This window comes from Gekko japonicus, unplaced genomic scaffold, assembly GCF_001447785.1.
Source record: "Gekko japonicus isolate JY-2015 unplaced genomic scaffold, Gekko_japonicus_V1.1 scaffold272, whole genome shotgun sequence".
NCBI classification, from domain to species: domain Eukaryota; kingdom Metazoa; phylum Chordata; class Lepidosauria; order Squamata; family Gekkonidae; genus Gekko; species Gekko japonicus.
Genome location: NW_015161413.1, coordinates 1,128,780 through 1,143,108, shown reverse-complemented (window position 1 = coordinate 1,143,108; position 14,329 = coordinate 1,128,780). Strand labels below are relative to the sequence as shown.

At 39.8% G+C, this 14,329-nt stretch overlaps 1 protein-coding gene across 1 annotated transcript in view; it reads right to left on the bottom strand.

Annotated features, from left to right (window-relative positions):
* Window positions 1-14,329, bottom strand: part of UBP1 (upstream binding protein 1 (LBP-1a)) — a 33,002-nt gene that overhangs the window by 14,387 nt on the left and 4,286 nt on the right. Inside the window, exons 2-9 of the mRNA XM_015427266.1 lie at window positions 11,074-11,225; window positions 8,232-8,308; window positions 6,568-6,673; window positions 6,260-6,366; window positions 5,484-5,636; window positions 5,262-5,372; window positions 4,713-4,820; window positions 1,105-1,208 (exon numbers count right to left, since the gene is read on the bottom strand). Of these exons, the coding sequence (XP_015282752.1) occupies window positions 1,105-1,208; window positions 4,713-4,820; window positions 5,262-5,372; window positions 5,484-5,636; window positions 6,260-6,366; window positions 6,568-6,673; window positions 8,232-8,308; window positions 11,074-11,225 (918 nt within the window). The remainder of the gene's footprint in view (window positions 1-1,104; window positions 1,209-4,712; window positions 4,821-5,261; window positions 5,373-5,483; window positions 5,637-6,259; window positions 6,367-6,567; window positions 6,674-8,231; window positions 8,309-11,073; window positions 11,226-14,329) is intronic.

The following is a 14,329-nucleotide window of genomic DNA, read 5'->3' as shown; positions in this document are numbered from 1 at the left end:
GGGACCCCTGCTCTACCACATCAGAGGATTTGAACGCAGAGGTACAGAGCTGGGTGTCATCAGCATATAGATGACATCCAATTCCAAAGCTAAGAATTATTTATTCCAACAGCTTTATGCAGAGGTTGAATAACTTGGGGGATAAGACTGTGCCCTATGGAAATACACAAGACAGTTCCCACATTGAAGACAGCTGGTCAGAGGCAACCAAAGCTCTACAAAATTAAAGGCACAATCTAGAGGAGCACATCTTAACATCCCATTTCCACTGCAAACCCTACGCAACTGCTTGAATTTCAGGAACCTCAGAAAGTAATTTTTAGGGTTAGCCAGTTTGCCCTTAGGGAACTACCTCCAGCGCATTGGTGCCATTAAGTGCAACATCAGCATCTCTTGTACCAAGTTCACAGAGGAGATTAAGTAGCAGTCTGGAAGCAAAGCACCTATGAATAAACCGGTGCTCAGGATTCCTCATGTCTCTTTAGTCTGGAAGTTCCAGACGTTTGTAGGCACCGGATACTGACAAAAAAATGAACTTGTACATGTCTGCTAGAGATACTTTGATTCCTGGCATACACTCACCCACCATTATTATTTCTTCCTTATTTATTTTCAATATGTTTTTTCAAATAAACTAATTTCAAGCATTAAGAGTGAAGAGACGACAAACTGAGAAAGGCTAGTTACATTCCACAGGAGCAGTATCCTGATTCTAACTCTGCTTATGTACTTTGAAGAACTAGAGTATGGAATGCTGTGCTGCTGTGAGGCAGTAAGCCTGGGCGGTAGAGGCCCAGAGGAATTAACTTGTGCATCAATCTGCTGGGGACAGAGAGAATTGGATGCTCTGAATAGGCCTCGTTGTAAGCGAGCATGGGTCAGTTTGGGGAATAAGACTCGGAGCAACAAAACAAGGCAGCAGCACCTACTTCTCTCTATCCCAGAACCAATATCCATAGTTACTGGAATGTGCCCAGTTCTGAAAAGGGAACCCAAAGCCAAAAGAGATTTTATAGCACTGTTTGCATAATTTTAAGTACTTCCCCTGAATTTCTTACCAGGGAATGAGACATTTTTTTACTGTATTAAAGTCAATAAACATACCTGTCTGGGACACTGTAAGTAGTACGTGTAGTAGAGGGAAAAGTTGGAGTTGGGGTAGGGCTACTGTTCACAAATGCAGTAGGTGTATCAGGCCATGGGGAACACTAGAGAGAAACATTACACAGAAGATTTACCTATACTGTTAGGTCTCATGCTCCAAGAATACAACTTTAATTTTAAAAATCCAACAACTCTCAGCCCTCATTTACTCTTTTCTATGCACAGATATAAAACAGTGCGCTATACTGGGATTTTTTTATTTTTTTCCCCATTATGAAAACAAATTTAGGAATGAATGGAGATTGATTATTCAGAACACAATCAAGCCAATCTTTCTAAAGCATAGACTCAGACTTCGGTAACCAACTACAGGGAAGTCAGGGGTGAAATAAGGTAAAACCTCCACTAACAGGGACCCCCCCTCCTTATGCTAAGCAATTCAGCTGTACTACAAGCTGGTCTATGTGAGCTACACTACACATTTTAGAATGTTAAAGCTCATTTCTTATTTCTGTCCTCTGTACTACCATTACTCTACTCTGTACTACCAAACTCTAAACTTTCATGAAAGTTGCCTTATTTTGTAAGCTAATGCCCAGAAATTACTTGAAAAGTAGCCAAGGGTCTCAGCACTCTTATAAAATATAATTCTGAGTTCCTTAAGGGAAGTCATGTTTACAGAAAATTATTCAGAAGTTTCAAGTTTATAATTCAGATTTAGACTGAGAGCAACACCACGGGTTAATGATTAAGATTGGACACAATGGAGTGACTCAATACATTACATGCCAGAAACTTTTGAGCTCATGCAAAATTGTGGGACTTGGATTCCAATTCTGTTGCAAAGCAGGGGGTGGAGAAGAGCAGCATCAAGCCAAGGGAAACTATTTTCATGTCCCTTACTACTGCAAAGCTTGACGGAAACAGGTACAGATGCCACAGGCGTGGAACCCATACATTACTACAAGATTTGGACAATTTGCTTGCTGGTTCTATGATTTAAAGTTTTATCGGTTTATTTTACTTTCTACTGTTTGCAAGCTGCTTTGAGAACCAGGCTGGCTCAGTGTGGGCTGTAAAAGCATACAATAAATATAGACGTTTCCAAAATGATCTGGATTATTTGGAGTCTGAATTGTTTCACAACTCCCATCTATTCTATTAAAAATTCCAGGCACCAAGAAAAAAGTGGGTATATGATAAAGTCCTCAGTACATACCACCAACAGAATTAAATTATGAATGATTTGAAATGGCGTATTGCCACCTTGTATTATAAATCATCTCATCAGGAACAGGGAACAGAAAAGCTCAATAAATAGTTAAGGGATCTTTTGAATTCTCAAAGACACCCCCAGCATACCTTTTACAAGCAATCATCATGACTAGACACACCTGAGGATTAAAAATGCCTTAAGCCACTGAGCTTTCCTACTCCCTATCCCTAATTTCCAGGGAATGTTCTGGAGGCACATGAGTAAGTTTGCTTAAGGTATAGGTCCCATAAGCCTTTGCTCTTCTGCTGGCAGTCTAAGCATAAAAACTAAAGCCCAGCCCTGCAGCTGTACCTTTGCCTGAATTCCAAGTGCCAGGCTCCAAAGCCTAAACATACCTGTCCAGGTCTTTTTGACATTAATAAAATATATCTGGGCAAAACTTCATGCTAGCGAAAGTTCATCTTATCAATTTAGGATGGGCTGGTATTTGGCAAGTTTGGTATATTTTTAATTGACTCCTCCCTTGATTCCTATTGGCTGAAAATAGTATAAGAAGATGACTTGGGGCTTTGTTTGAGGCTGTTTAGCCAATACCCCACCCAGGTTTCAGTGAGGTCTTGGTCAACAGTCCAGGAATTCCTTGTTCTTTCTGAAGTGTACACTATATCAGGTATTGGGATTTTTTTCTATATTCTATTGGGTATTGAGTATATGCTATTAAGTTTTACTTGTGGATGGTTTTAGAGTTAATAAATACTTTTAGATTAAGGCAACTGTTCTCGCTGTGTTTCTCTCCCTCTGGAGACCTGAGTTCCCTAGCCAGACTCCACCCACCCATAAAAAAGAACCCTAATGGGGTTGGGGATCCATGGAAGAGACCTGGACCCCTAAAATTCCCCTACAATGGCCATCTTGTTTGCCACTAACACTTGGTACTCAGAAGGACACACCCTCAAATCTACAAAAGCAGTCCACTGAGCTAGAGGAAACCGTAGTGAGGATAAGACTGATTACTGACATTACTGTCTCTCTCTCTCTCTCACACACACACACACACACACAAAGCTTTATGCCAGTCACAGTAGGCTCTCTTTTAGAAAAAAGCCACGACAGACCAGTATTAAGAGTGCTGTGATTGTACACCTTCTACTCCTCACAGGGCTTAATAAATAAAAAGGACAGCACTCAACTACACAGCTGGCAGGAAACGGGTGAATGGCACTGCTCTTATTTGCAAGCAGCTCCACTTCAAAGGCAGATGTAATCCTGGGCTTCACTCTTCCCTCCACACTCTTCCCCACAAAGCAAATATGCATCCCAGACATAATATATCCACTGCACACTACAGCTGCACCATAAATCTGTAAAAGCATATACTGTCTGCCTCCAGACATGGGTGCTGAGGTCTTCCCTCATTTGCCTTACATAGCACTAGCCCTCTTCTGGCTCTGAAATGGCGTTTATTTTTAGCTTAGACACTTAGATACTGGTGATCAACTGATGCTCACATTGAAACAACTAAATCGTCTGAGTCAAAGTTAGTTTATTCTAGAAGAGCAATTATAGAAATTTTAAAAGAAAAATAAGAACAAAAATTTCCTATTTTGTTTGGTCACTAAATATTTAGGGAGTTTCAGCTAAAGCTTCTCTTTTTTACTTACTTTGTGTTCCATATACTGCACTAGCACGTAGCTTGTTCTTCCTGTCTTTTTAAGCTGCGCACCTCTGGTAGCTAGTTAAGTACTTTTAAGATATGTTTCAGCAGATAAGGTATTCTGAAATGTTATACTTAGGGGATATATATATATTTGACTGTAGCTGACTAGAGCAAGTTTTACAAGTTACACATTACTTCCCATATGAGCCTCTCTCTCTCAAGGAATTAATAATTTTTTTCTTTATGTTCATTTTCTGGTCTTAATTTCCCCCCCAAGGAAACACCATCTAATTACTTGCTCCTAGCAATATTCTGATCAGAAATGGAGTAGTAGTATTCAGAAAACATATCACTACTGCAGATGTTTTATAACACACGCAAGGACTGGAAAAATACAACTTTAATTCAATGACATTACTACTTCTCACAGTATTAATTACATATGAGAAAATGGCTTTCAAGAACATAGCTATTCAATACAGCCTTTTTCACGAGTAAACTGAATTTCTTGCTTTTAATAAGTCACAGGACTGCTAACATTTTTCTTATGTGTTAGATTTAGGAAGTATTTCTCACTAAGCCATATGCTTGAAGTAATTTGTGGGTATGCAAACATGAATTAAGCCATAGCAGATAAAATCTTTTTGTTTGTTTAACTTCAGTAATGAAATTGGTCCTATATCTAACACTGCACAAGATAACTTGCACAATGAAAAGTAAGCAGAAGTCCCTTACACTGCCTCGCTTTGCCAGAGAATCACCGTAGTCTGCTGGCAAAGTCCGCTTGCTGGACTTTTTCTGCTCATGTTCAACTGCATCTTCAATTATAGGCTCAAGCCTCATCTGGACAAACATCAAAGATGTGGATCAATTTCTTTTCATTATACAGTGAGGAAAAATTTCAAAGCCTTTTAAAAACTTCTGTGATCTTCAGAAAGCTATGGAATACTCACTGGTGTTTAAATAAAAAGAAATGCAAAAACCCAGTGAGGCTCTGCCCATAAATTCAACAGTTTCTCTACCCATAAATTCAACAATTTCTAAAAACTCTGGGGGCCCAAATGGGACAAAGAGGAAGCATATCTTAAAACAGTTTTAAAAAACACCGAGAAGTATCTTCGAATGCTTTAATATTTACTTCCACATGATCCTAAATCTTACAGGTATTTCGTTTATGAAGAAACCTGTCATATAAGTTAGCTGATGTCCCACCCTGATCAACTTACTGCTTTTATTCAAATTATCACGTGTACGTCATTCTCTACCAATACATTTTCTTATTACCTCTGTGAGAATTGTAGTGTCATATGAAGGCTGATACTTTTCTTTTTCGGGGGCAGTTCGTTTCTCCATCTTTTCTCTGTCGGTTTTCTGCTTCCTGTCTGCCCCTTTCGGCTAAAAAGTTACAGGAGAAAGCATGTTGAAAATATGTTATAAAATTAACCGTAATACTCCAAAAGTTCATCTTCTATGCCATTTTAGAAGACATCTGCTTATATTACTTACCTTAAAAACTTTAATTTGGCAGCTAGCTGAATGCAGATGATCAGTGTATTCTCCATTTTCAGCCTGTTTAAACGTGTCAACCTGAATCCTAAAAGGAACTCCTTTTTCACCTCCATGTTTACGAGGTGTGAATTCAGTGCTGATACAGTGTACCTGGGGGGAGAAAGATGAACACAGCGTACGTGCTGATTCTCACTATTATCTACCTAGTACTGCTCATATAGCGATTAGAAAAGAGGATTTTGTGATCTATTCAACCAATGCAGAGATAAATTCTGAAATCTGTTCCCAACACAGTTTTTAGATTTAGAGACTAGCACAGCATTAGAAATCATAACTACCAGCATATATAGTATTAACTTAACCTCTGGAATTCACTGCTAAGAACAGTGATACCACCAGCTTAGATGAATTGTTAAAAAGTATCAGATACATTCATAGAAGTCCACAAAAGATATCCATCAACAGAAGATAAGCCTGTATGTCATGACAGCAAAATGGAACTTCCGCATTCAGAGGCAGTCTCTCTCTAAACACCACTCTATGGACAATCAATGGGGCTAGAGGAGGCAGATGCTGCTGCCTTCATTCCCATTAGTGGGCTGGATATATACGGTGGACCAGATGGATATCTGACTCATCAGCATCATTTTATGTGTAAATTGTCAATTATTAAAAACATAAGTAATACTGCAACAGTGAGTTAGTGTCATATTACAACACAGGACAGAGTTTCAAGCTTGTACCAGCCAGAAATATAAGTCAAAGCTTCAAACCTGAATAAAGGCAGATGTCCGTTTTCCAGGATCCCACAGAAATTCAACTGCATTGAGCTGGCTTGAATGTGTCTTTATATCGATTACTCCAACTGACATAGGTATATCTATAAATATAATTATTATGGAAATTATTATTTATTATTTATTTATTATTTTCAATTTATATCCCGCTTATTATGAGGAACTTTCTAATGCAAGTTATAGACTTGCTGTGGACTTAGTGACTAGTATGTTGAGGATAACTATACCTCAGTAACAACAACGATGCTCTTAATTTGAATAGTTTTTCTTCATTCTACTCATACCTAAATCAAGTAGTCTGTCGCCAGGACGATTCCACTTCCAACCCTCTAGCTGCTGATGCTCTGTATACTGCAGTCTTCTGTCATGGAACACAACTCTTATGATACTCTGGTGGGAAAAAATAATTATATATGGAATTTAGCAAAATACATTTGCCAACTCAGTGCCCAAACTCTCAGCACCATGTGGTTCACCATGTGAGCCAAGCCACCGTACAGATATGCAATATACTACAAAGGTATGAGCTCCTCCTCAGACTGCAATACTGTCTTCCCAGACTGAATGTAAATTCTTAGATTTTTTTTTCTCCTGTAAAGTACACAATCTCATTTGTGTAAGGGTGAAACACTCAACTTTGAGCAAACTAGAGAACATTAATTTATAACAGTGCAGAATTTGGGGATAAAGTTACAGTCCCCAAGCTCTCTGAACACCAAGAGCTTACTAAACCCACCAAAGTGCACTTGGTGGAGAAAAGAGCTCAGACAAGATTACACGACTGGCTAAAACTGCATGTCAAAGAGAAAATTCGAAAGTGGGCAACACAACACCACCAATAAGAAAATGGGATATATACTACCTATGTGACTGGCCAAGTCTCTATAGGGTGAAGACAGCAGAATTGTTTATTACCTTAAAACTGCAGTCTGGATTCAGCTGGACTCAGTGAAAATCCACCACTTTATAATGGAGGAAGTACCACTCCAGCCAAGTAACTCCGGAGTTTGCAATAATGAGAATGTCACCTATCAATTTCAGGTTCTATAAATCCATCAACAAGATGCCCTGTGCTTCTGCTTTAGCGTGAAATGGGGTCACCAAGCACACTCCTTTTCTGAATGATTACTAACCAGCAGCAAGAATATGCATTTTGAAGAAGAGTTCGTTTAACATGATTTCTGCTTCCCAATACTACTGTTTCTCATAAAACAATGCATGCTCCCCCTTTTAGTCTATTTTCTGATGCCAAGGGATGTAAACAACTGGGCTGGAAACATACTAGCATCGCTCACCTAAAATGGGCTCACGTACCCTATGACATTTGCACTAAATTATTTCGTTGTCTACAGCCCTAACACTGATTTAGAAGTCTCAGGTAACAGATTGAAGGTCTCAGAATTAAGAGTCAAAATTTCCTCCTCAACTAGCCAGACAGCTTAGGATATATTTTTCCAAATGTGATGAACATTTACAGCTTTTATTAGACAAAATAAATACCTCAACATTCCTAGAAATTTGTTATTTAATTTCTAGCCATCATCACCTCTAGAATTGGTATTTTAAGCCAACATGCCCCGCAGAGGGTAACAACTTTACCATCCCATCCCCACACTAACTTTATGAGTTTTCCTTCCACAGCTGAAGATCCATGCTTTTATACATATGATCTTAAACAGAAAGTAACTACAGGCTTGAACTAGCATGACATAAAAAGAGCATGAAATATGCTAGTCTCTAATTCAGATATCAGCTCTTAGCACACTGGATGGTCTCAGGGCACTCTTTACTCCAATCCCCACTCTAGTACTGGAATAATACTACTGCCTCACATGATAATTTACAGGACTTACTCTCTCCTATGAGCATTTTTAAAGTCTAAGTACAGAAGTGTACTGGAAGCAGCAGACACAAGGAGACAGGAATCATAGCTGAGCCGCCAACATACCTTCACCAGTTTTCCAGTAATCTCTGGCATATCTCCCATTTTTCGATTATCTAACAGCCGTATTTCATAGGACTGACCTTTCAGGGGGGAACAAACATTATTTAAGTAACAGCCATCCTCTCACCAAATGCCACTTGAGTGTATTACTTACAACTATTATAATAAATAAATTATATGAAAACATCAGGTTGCATTCTAAGGGTGGTACACTCTGCCAGAAAAGCAGTCCTGAGTTGGCAAGGCACACATCATGCCAATGGAACATGTCTCCCTTACCTGAGCAGAGCAGTAGGCTACAACACAATTTCACCTCTTACATCAAAAATTTAATTAGCGTTCTTTTGAACTCTCTAGCACAACCTTACTGTGTTATCTATGCATACAGAGCTAGACCTTTTTAGCTCTTTAAGGGCCAAAAACGTGTACCAAAATCACACCAAGCTGGTCATATTCACGCCTCCCTAGAATCCAGCTAATATAGTAATAATGAATAAACCCAATGACGGAGCAAAACATTTCCTTGAATGCACTACTCTCCTTAGACCTACTAGGGTACATGTACAGAATTATGTAACTAGAGATCTGAAGGCCCCGGGGGGGGGGGGGAGCAACCTCACTCTTCCCTCCTTCTTATGCCAGTGTTTTCCCACCCGAACTGGTAAGTGATGGAGGCAGGGAGAGTGCACGTCCTTCACTCCTCCCTCTCCCACCATGTAGATGATGTCTGATTGAGAGCTAAAGAGCTCCTTGCCTTCAAAAGGCATATCCTCCACCTTAGCCCTGATATCACTAGGCAATGCAGAAGACCTTAACCAAGAGTGATGCTATAGCACCACCCCTGAAGCCAGCATGAGCAAAACAATCAAAAGTATGATGTGAAATGTTTAGTTGTTCCTTTCCCAACTTAACCCTCTCTGCATGAATGACCTTAGCAAGAGTTTTCTTGTCCTCAAGGAGGAGGTCAATGTACTGGGCCAGGCAGTCCTACAAGAACATTTGATACCAGCCCATTATAGATGTGAAATTTGCCACCCTGAGACCCAGCTGAATAGATCTTTATCAAGCTTTGTCAAAGCGGAAAGCGTGAAAACTGGCCCTTTGCTTGGAAGGTCAAACTTCTGCAACTCAAGAATTAGCCAGTGGGTGCTGGAACAAAAACTTGCACCCCTTTCCCCAAACTCTACATAGGTTTTCAAGCTTTCTAGCTAAAGCAGCGCTTTGCTTGGAAGGTCAAACTTCTGCAACTAAGCAGCACCTGAAGCAGGCTTAGCCCGTATTCCTGTGGTGATATCCAGTAAGTCCTGAAGCATCGGAAAACCACCATATTAGTGATACAGAGTACTTTTAAGATCGGATCTGAGGGCTTTGGATCCATTGACAGGACTTCCAATTCAAGAAATTTTGCCATTCTGATAAGTTGCTCTAAAGAGAGTCTCAAAGATTCCACTGGCAATATGAGGGACTGATTTCCCACAGCCTCATCTGACTAAGGCACGGATAGGGCACTGGACTCAAAATCAGAGGCTTGGATGGAAACTTCCTCTAAATTGGAGACATGATGTTTGGGCAGAGACACAGGCTGAAAGTCCTGCACTGACACTGAAGGCTGGAATGAAAGGCCACCAAGTGCCGTCCTCAAAAATTGGTTCTACAGGTAAGATGCTTGGTGTTGATTCCAGGGACCCCAATGAGTTTAAAAACATTGGAGGGTATGGCAACCAGGGGTCCTGAGCCAGGAAAATGCCGATGTAGGCATGGAACTTGCATTGATGAAGAGACTTGAGGCTTCCACTGGTGAGAGACCAAGGCCACCGGTGGTGATGGAATTTCAAACACCTTGTCATCTCAAGACCATGGGGAACTGAGCACTCCCAAAGAAGGCGAACGTGTCCTGAGTCAAGGTTTGTATTTGGATCCTACCTGAGATGGGAAACATTGATGCTGAGGGGGCAATGAATTTTGCTCTCGCCCGTGGTTCCACTACTGCTCTTGGAACCAATGCAACTTTTGGAGCCTGCTTATTGCTCGGATCCAAAGTCAAAGCAGAGGGCATTGACGGGATGCAAGTTCTAGCACAGATCCTTGCTTACAACAGCAAAGAGAGGACCGAGGAACAAGAACTCTCCCTGCCTGTGTCACATGCTGGTTTGGGCAGGAAAATGCTGGCATGAGATGGAGGAGAGGGAGAGCATTCTAAGCACTTGGAAGATTCCGGAAAGCTTTGTATTCATCTCTGCAGCTGGGCTATGCGTGTGCAGTCCCCTGTGGAACTGCACAGAAGTCACAAAGATGAACACCGGGGGAAAAACTCCCATGAAATATCTCCCCCTTTTGGAATGAGTGAAAAACCATTAGACAGTAATTCCAATGTATACTGTAGACATATACAACCTTTTGAAGAATATTTTTGTTTAAATGTAAATAATTTAGCAACATGCTATAATTGTTGACCGCAGCCAAAATTACCCTCTTGGGGGTTTCAAAAAAAAAAAAAGTATTTGGTATACTTGCATTTTTTCTTACAGAGAACAAAGACATTAATACTTCTAAGTTCCCTGAATATACCAACAGTAAAAATTTACATGCTAACTTAGTTATGTTATATTTTATATTTTTAAATCTGTAACAGTAGTTTAGGTTTGATAGGAAACTAACCTATTTCTTATGAAAAAATGTTTCCCCCAATGGATTCATAATTTCCAGAATTTTTACATCTCTGGGTATAACAAGCCTTCTTAAAGGAAACAATTTCAAATTCACATTGTTGCTATGTTTTCAAACATTCAAAATGTGTTAACTTGCAACACTGCAATAAAACCTTGTTTACAGGAACAATGCTCACCTTGATTTAAGTAAGTAAGGGTTTCATCATGCAGTTTGACAGCAGGAGATGTTGCAGCAGACATGACATATTGAAAAGGTGGATGTTTTGCATCATTATCAGGTGGAAGGCTAGAATCTTCTTGCTTGAAAATGGGCAGAGCCAGAACATCACTGAAATAAGAAAAAAAAATTATACCTCCAGATCCATAGTTTTATTTACAGCAGAAACAAAAATGCTAATGACCAAGCTTAACCCATGGCTTACACTGCCCCTTGCAGGAAGAAAGACAACAAATAAGTGATTATGACAATATCAGTGCAGAAGCGAAAAACATACATGAAATGCATGCAGACATGGCCTGTATTTTGTGATGCATTCCTGAAGCACACCTGCTTTATTTAAGAAAATAACTGTGGGTTTTTTTTCAAACTTGCTATATCCTAACAGCCACCTAAACTTAACACTGGTCATTCTACAGTGTCCTATAATGGTAACTAAAAATTATGAACAGGAGGAAAACTATATACTGCTTAAATTGTTAATTGTAAGCAGTCACTATCCGTATGTAATCAGCGACGGCAGTATTACAGCACTTCGCTTCTTACTCTGCTGTGGATAAAAATGTCACAAAGTCAGGCCTTTAATTAACACCATACACTGTCCTAATTACATAAAGTTAAAATATTCTTTTAAATGACAGGCACCCAGATATGGCCAGATGCTACCTGCCTCAATTTCTAGGGATCCACATAGCCTTTCTAAACTTTAGTTTGTGGCCATTTATGCAGTTAGCTGCTGCTGCTGCTTAACATATAGTATTTCAAATTTTCAGCTGAATGGTCTAGAAAAACAAGTATATAAAGAAAATTTCAAGTGGAATTTACGGATAATATACAAATATACAAGCTACCTCATTTTTAATCTTAAAGTAAGATAAAAATGTCCGCCATAAAAGCATGAGACCGAAGTGAGCTGAAACCAGAAGGACCACCAAAGATACATTTTGAATTAACTTAATACTGAAATCTTACTGAAGCAGCATTTTTAGCCCAAGTCAGATAGTTGGAAACAGTATGAACTCAACTGTCTACACAAAACTACCTTAAACCACATGGACAAACAGCACACACCATTTACCTACTGTAGACAAACCTTCAGTGTATTGCACCTATCAAAGAGTATGGCCAGCAGGTGTTAAGTAACTGATACATTAACTACTGATCCACACATTAAGTGAAATCCAAACTACTGGCTACTCCTGACAAAATATTTAGTGGAACAGAGGCCCAGTTAACTAAAAAGTCACCTTATTGCTATGTGTCAACTCTGATTATCAGAATGTTCTGACACGTTACCTTGAAGTACCACTACATCACGACAGATTTAGTCACCAGTGTTCCCTCTAAGCTGAGTTAGTGTGAGCTAGCTCAGAGTTTTTTTAGCCTCCCGCTCACAGATTTTTGTCTTAGCTCAGGAAGGACGACTCCAGAGCAAACTAATTTATGCAATAGCCAAATTGCTCATTCACAACTTTTATGCCGGTAGCTCACAAAGTAGAATTTTTGCTCACAAGACTCCTAGCTTAGGGGGAACATTGTTAGTCACAAGCTTTTATGTACATTAATTAAACTAACCAGATGATCTAAATGCACAGTAATATCCAATGTTCCCTCTAAACTGCGGAGTCTTGTGAGCAAAATTTCTACTTTCCGATCTACTGGCATTAAAGTTGTGAGCAAGTGATTTGGCTACTGCGTTAATTAATTTGTTCTGGAGCCCTCCTTCCTGAGCTAAGACAAAAATGCGTGAGCCAGAGGCTAAAAAACTGTGAGCTAGCTCACACTAACTCAGCTTAGAGGGAACACTGGTAATATCTGATATTTTTCCTCCAGACTTTTCACATAGCTTCCATAATCAACATGCATTAGAAAATCTGTTCTATGCACTATTGTCAAAGGGTGGGGAAGATCACAGAGGGAGCTTCATCAACCCCATCACCATGCTATGGGGTGAAAAATCTCAAAAAGAAAAGGCAGAAAAATATGCTTAACAGGATTTTAAAAACACTAACAGCCAGCATTTTGACCGTAGAATAAAACAAATAACAGTGTGTTTTCCAAACATCAGTCCAAACATCAAAAACAGATTCTCAATATATTCTTATCCACCAAATTATTCCTGGAACAACTCTCATGAGTAAGCTCACATGGAAAGTTTCAGCTAAATATGACACAATCTGCTCCTTGTTGACATCATCAGCAAACCCGTATTCCAATAAAGTTGTGGTTTACAGACTATTTTAATCTGTACAGATTGAGGTATATAAACCATAAACACAATGGAACTCAAAAGGTATCTGCTTACAATAAAATGATTATGAATTGCTTGGAAGCAGAAAGACTGCAGGCTGCTTTTGAGTGCCTGTGAAAGTCAGCAGAAAGATCCAATCTCTCATCCAAACTGGAAGAGAGACAAAGGTCAGGAGTGACCACAATTTCTGACTGGCTACAAAATGTGTGGCTTCCCCAGTATGACAAGCAGATAAGGAAAAGGCTTGTCGGTCACAAATATATTAACACAATAAAGATTTAAGGCTACACTGAGCCAATACAGAGAGTTCACAGTACAGATACACCAGAGCAAACTAAATTAGAGATTAATTAGCAAAAATAAGTCCCTCACTGATCTGCAGGAACTCTCCCTCCACTATTAGCTAACATTCACATTAAACACCCATCCCTTTATCTGACAGTGCTGCTGATGTTCTGAAGTAATTTCTGAATGTCCACCACAGCTCCAGAACAAGCTCAAAGTCATTCTTTTCTATTCACTACAGCTTATGTAGATGCAATATAAACAAGTGCCAAAAACACACTTCTATAATCATGCCACAAGCATCAATGAACAAGAAAGCCAGACGACCTTAGCTTGTATTTATGTGAAATGAGATAGTCAAGAAAAGAGCACTGAGAACTGGTCCTCTGAAAAGGATACACCCGTCTAAAATGTCACGCTTCTGGGCTCACCTTTTAGTGCAACACGGCAGGACTGGCCAGCAGTGCCTGAGAGAAGGGCGTCGTGTGGGGTTTCCTTAGGCTGCCGTCGTTCCGGTACAGCCCGAGACTCCTTCCCTCGTATCCAAACGTGACAGGGTGTCAATGCAAGCTTGGAAGCCGAGTAAGGCTTCCAACACCTTTTGCAAAGACATGCCTAACCCTCCTTCGCATTTTTAGTCCCACTGAAACTCCAAAGTGCCGATTCACAGATGCGGGGG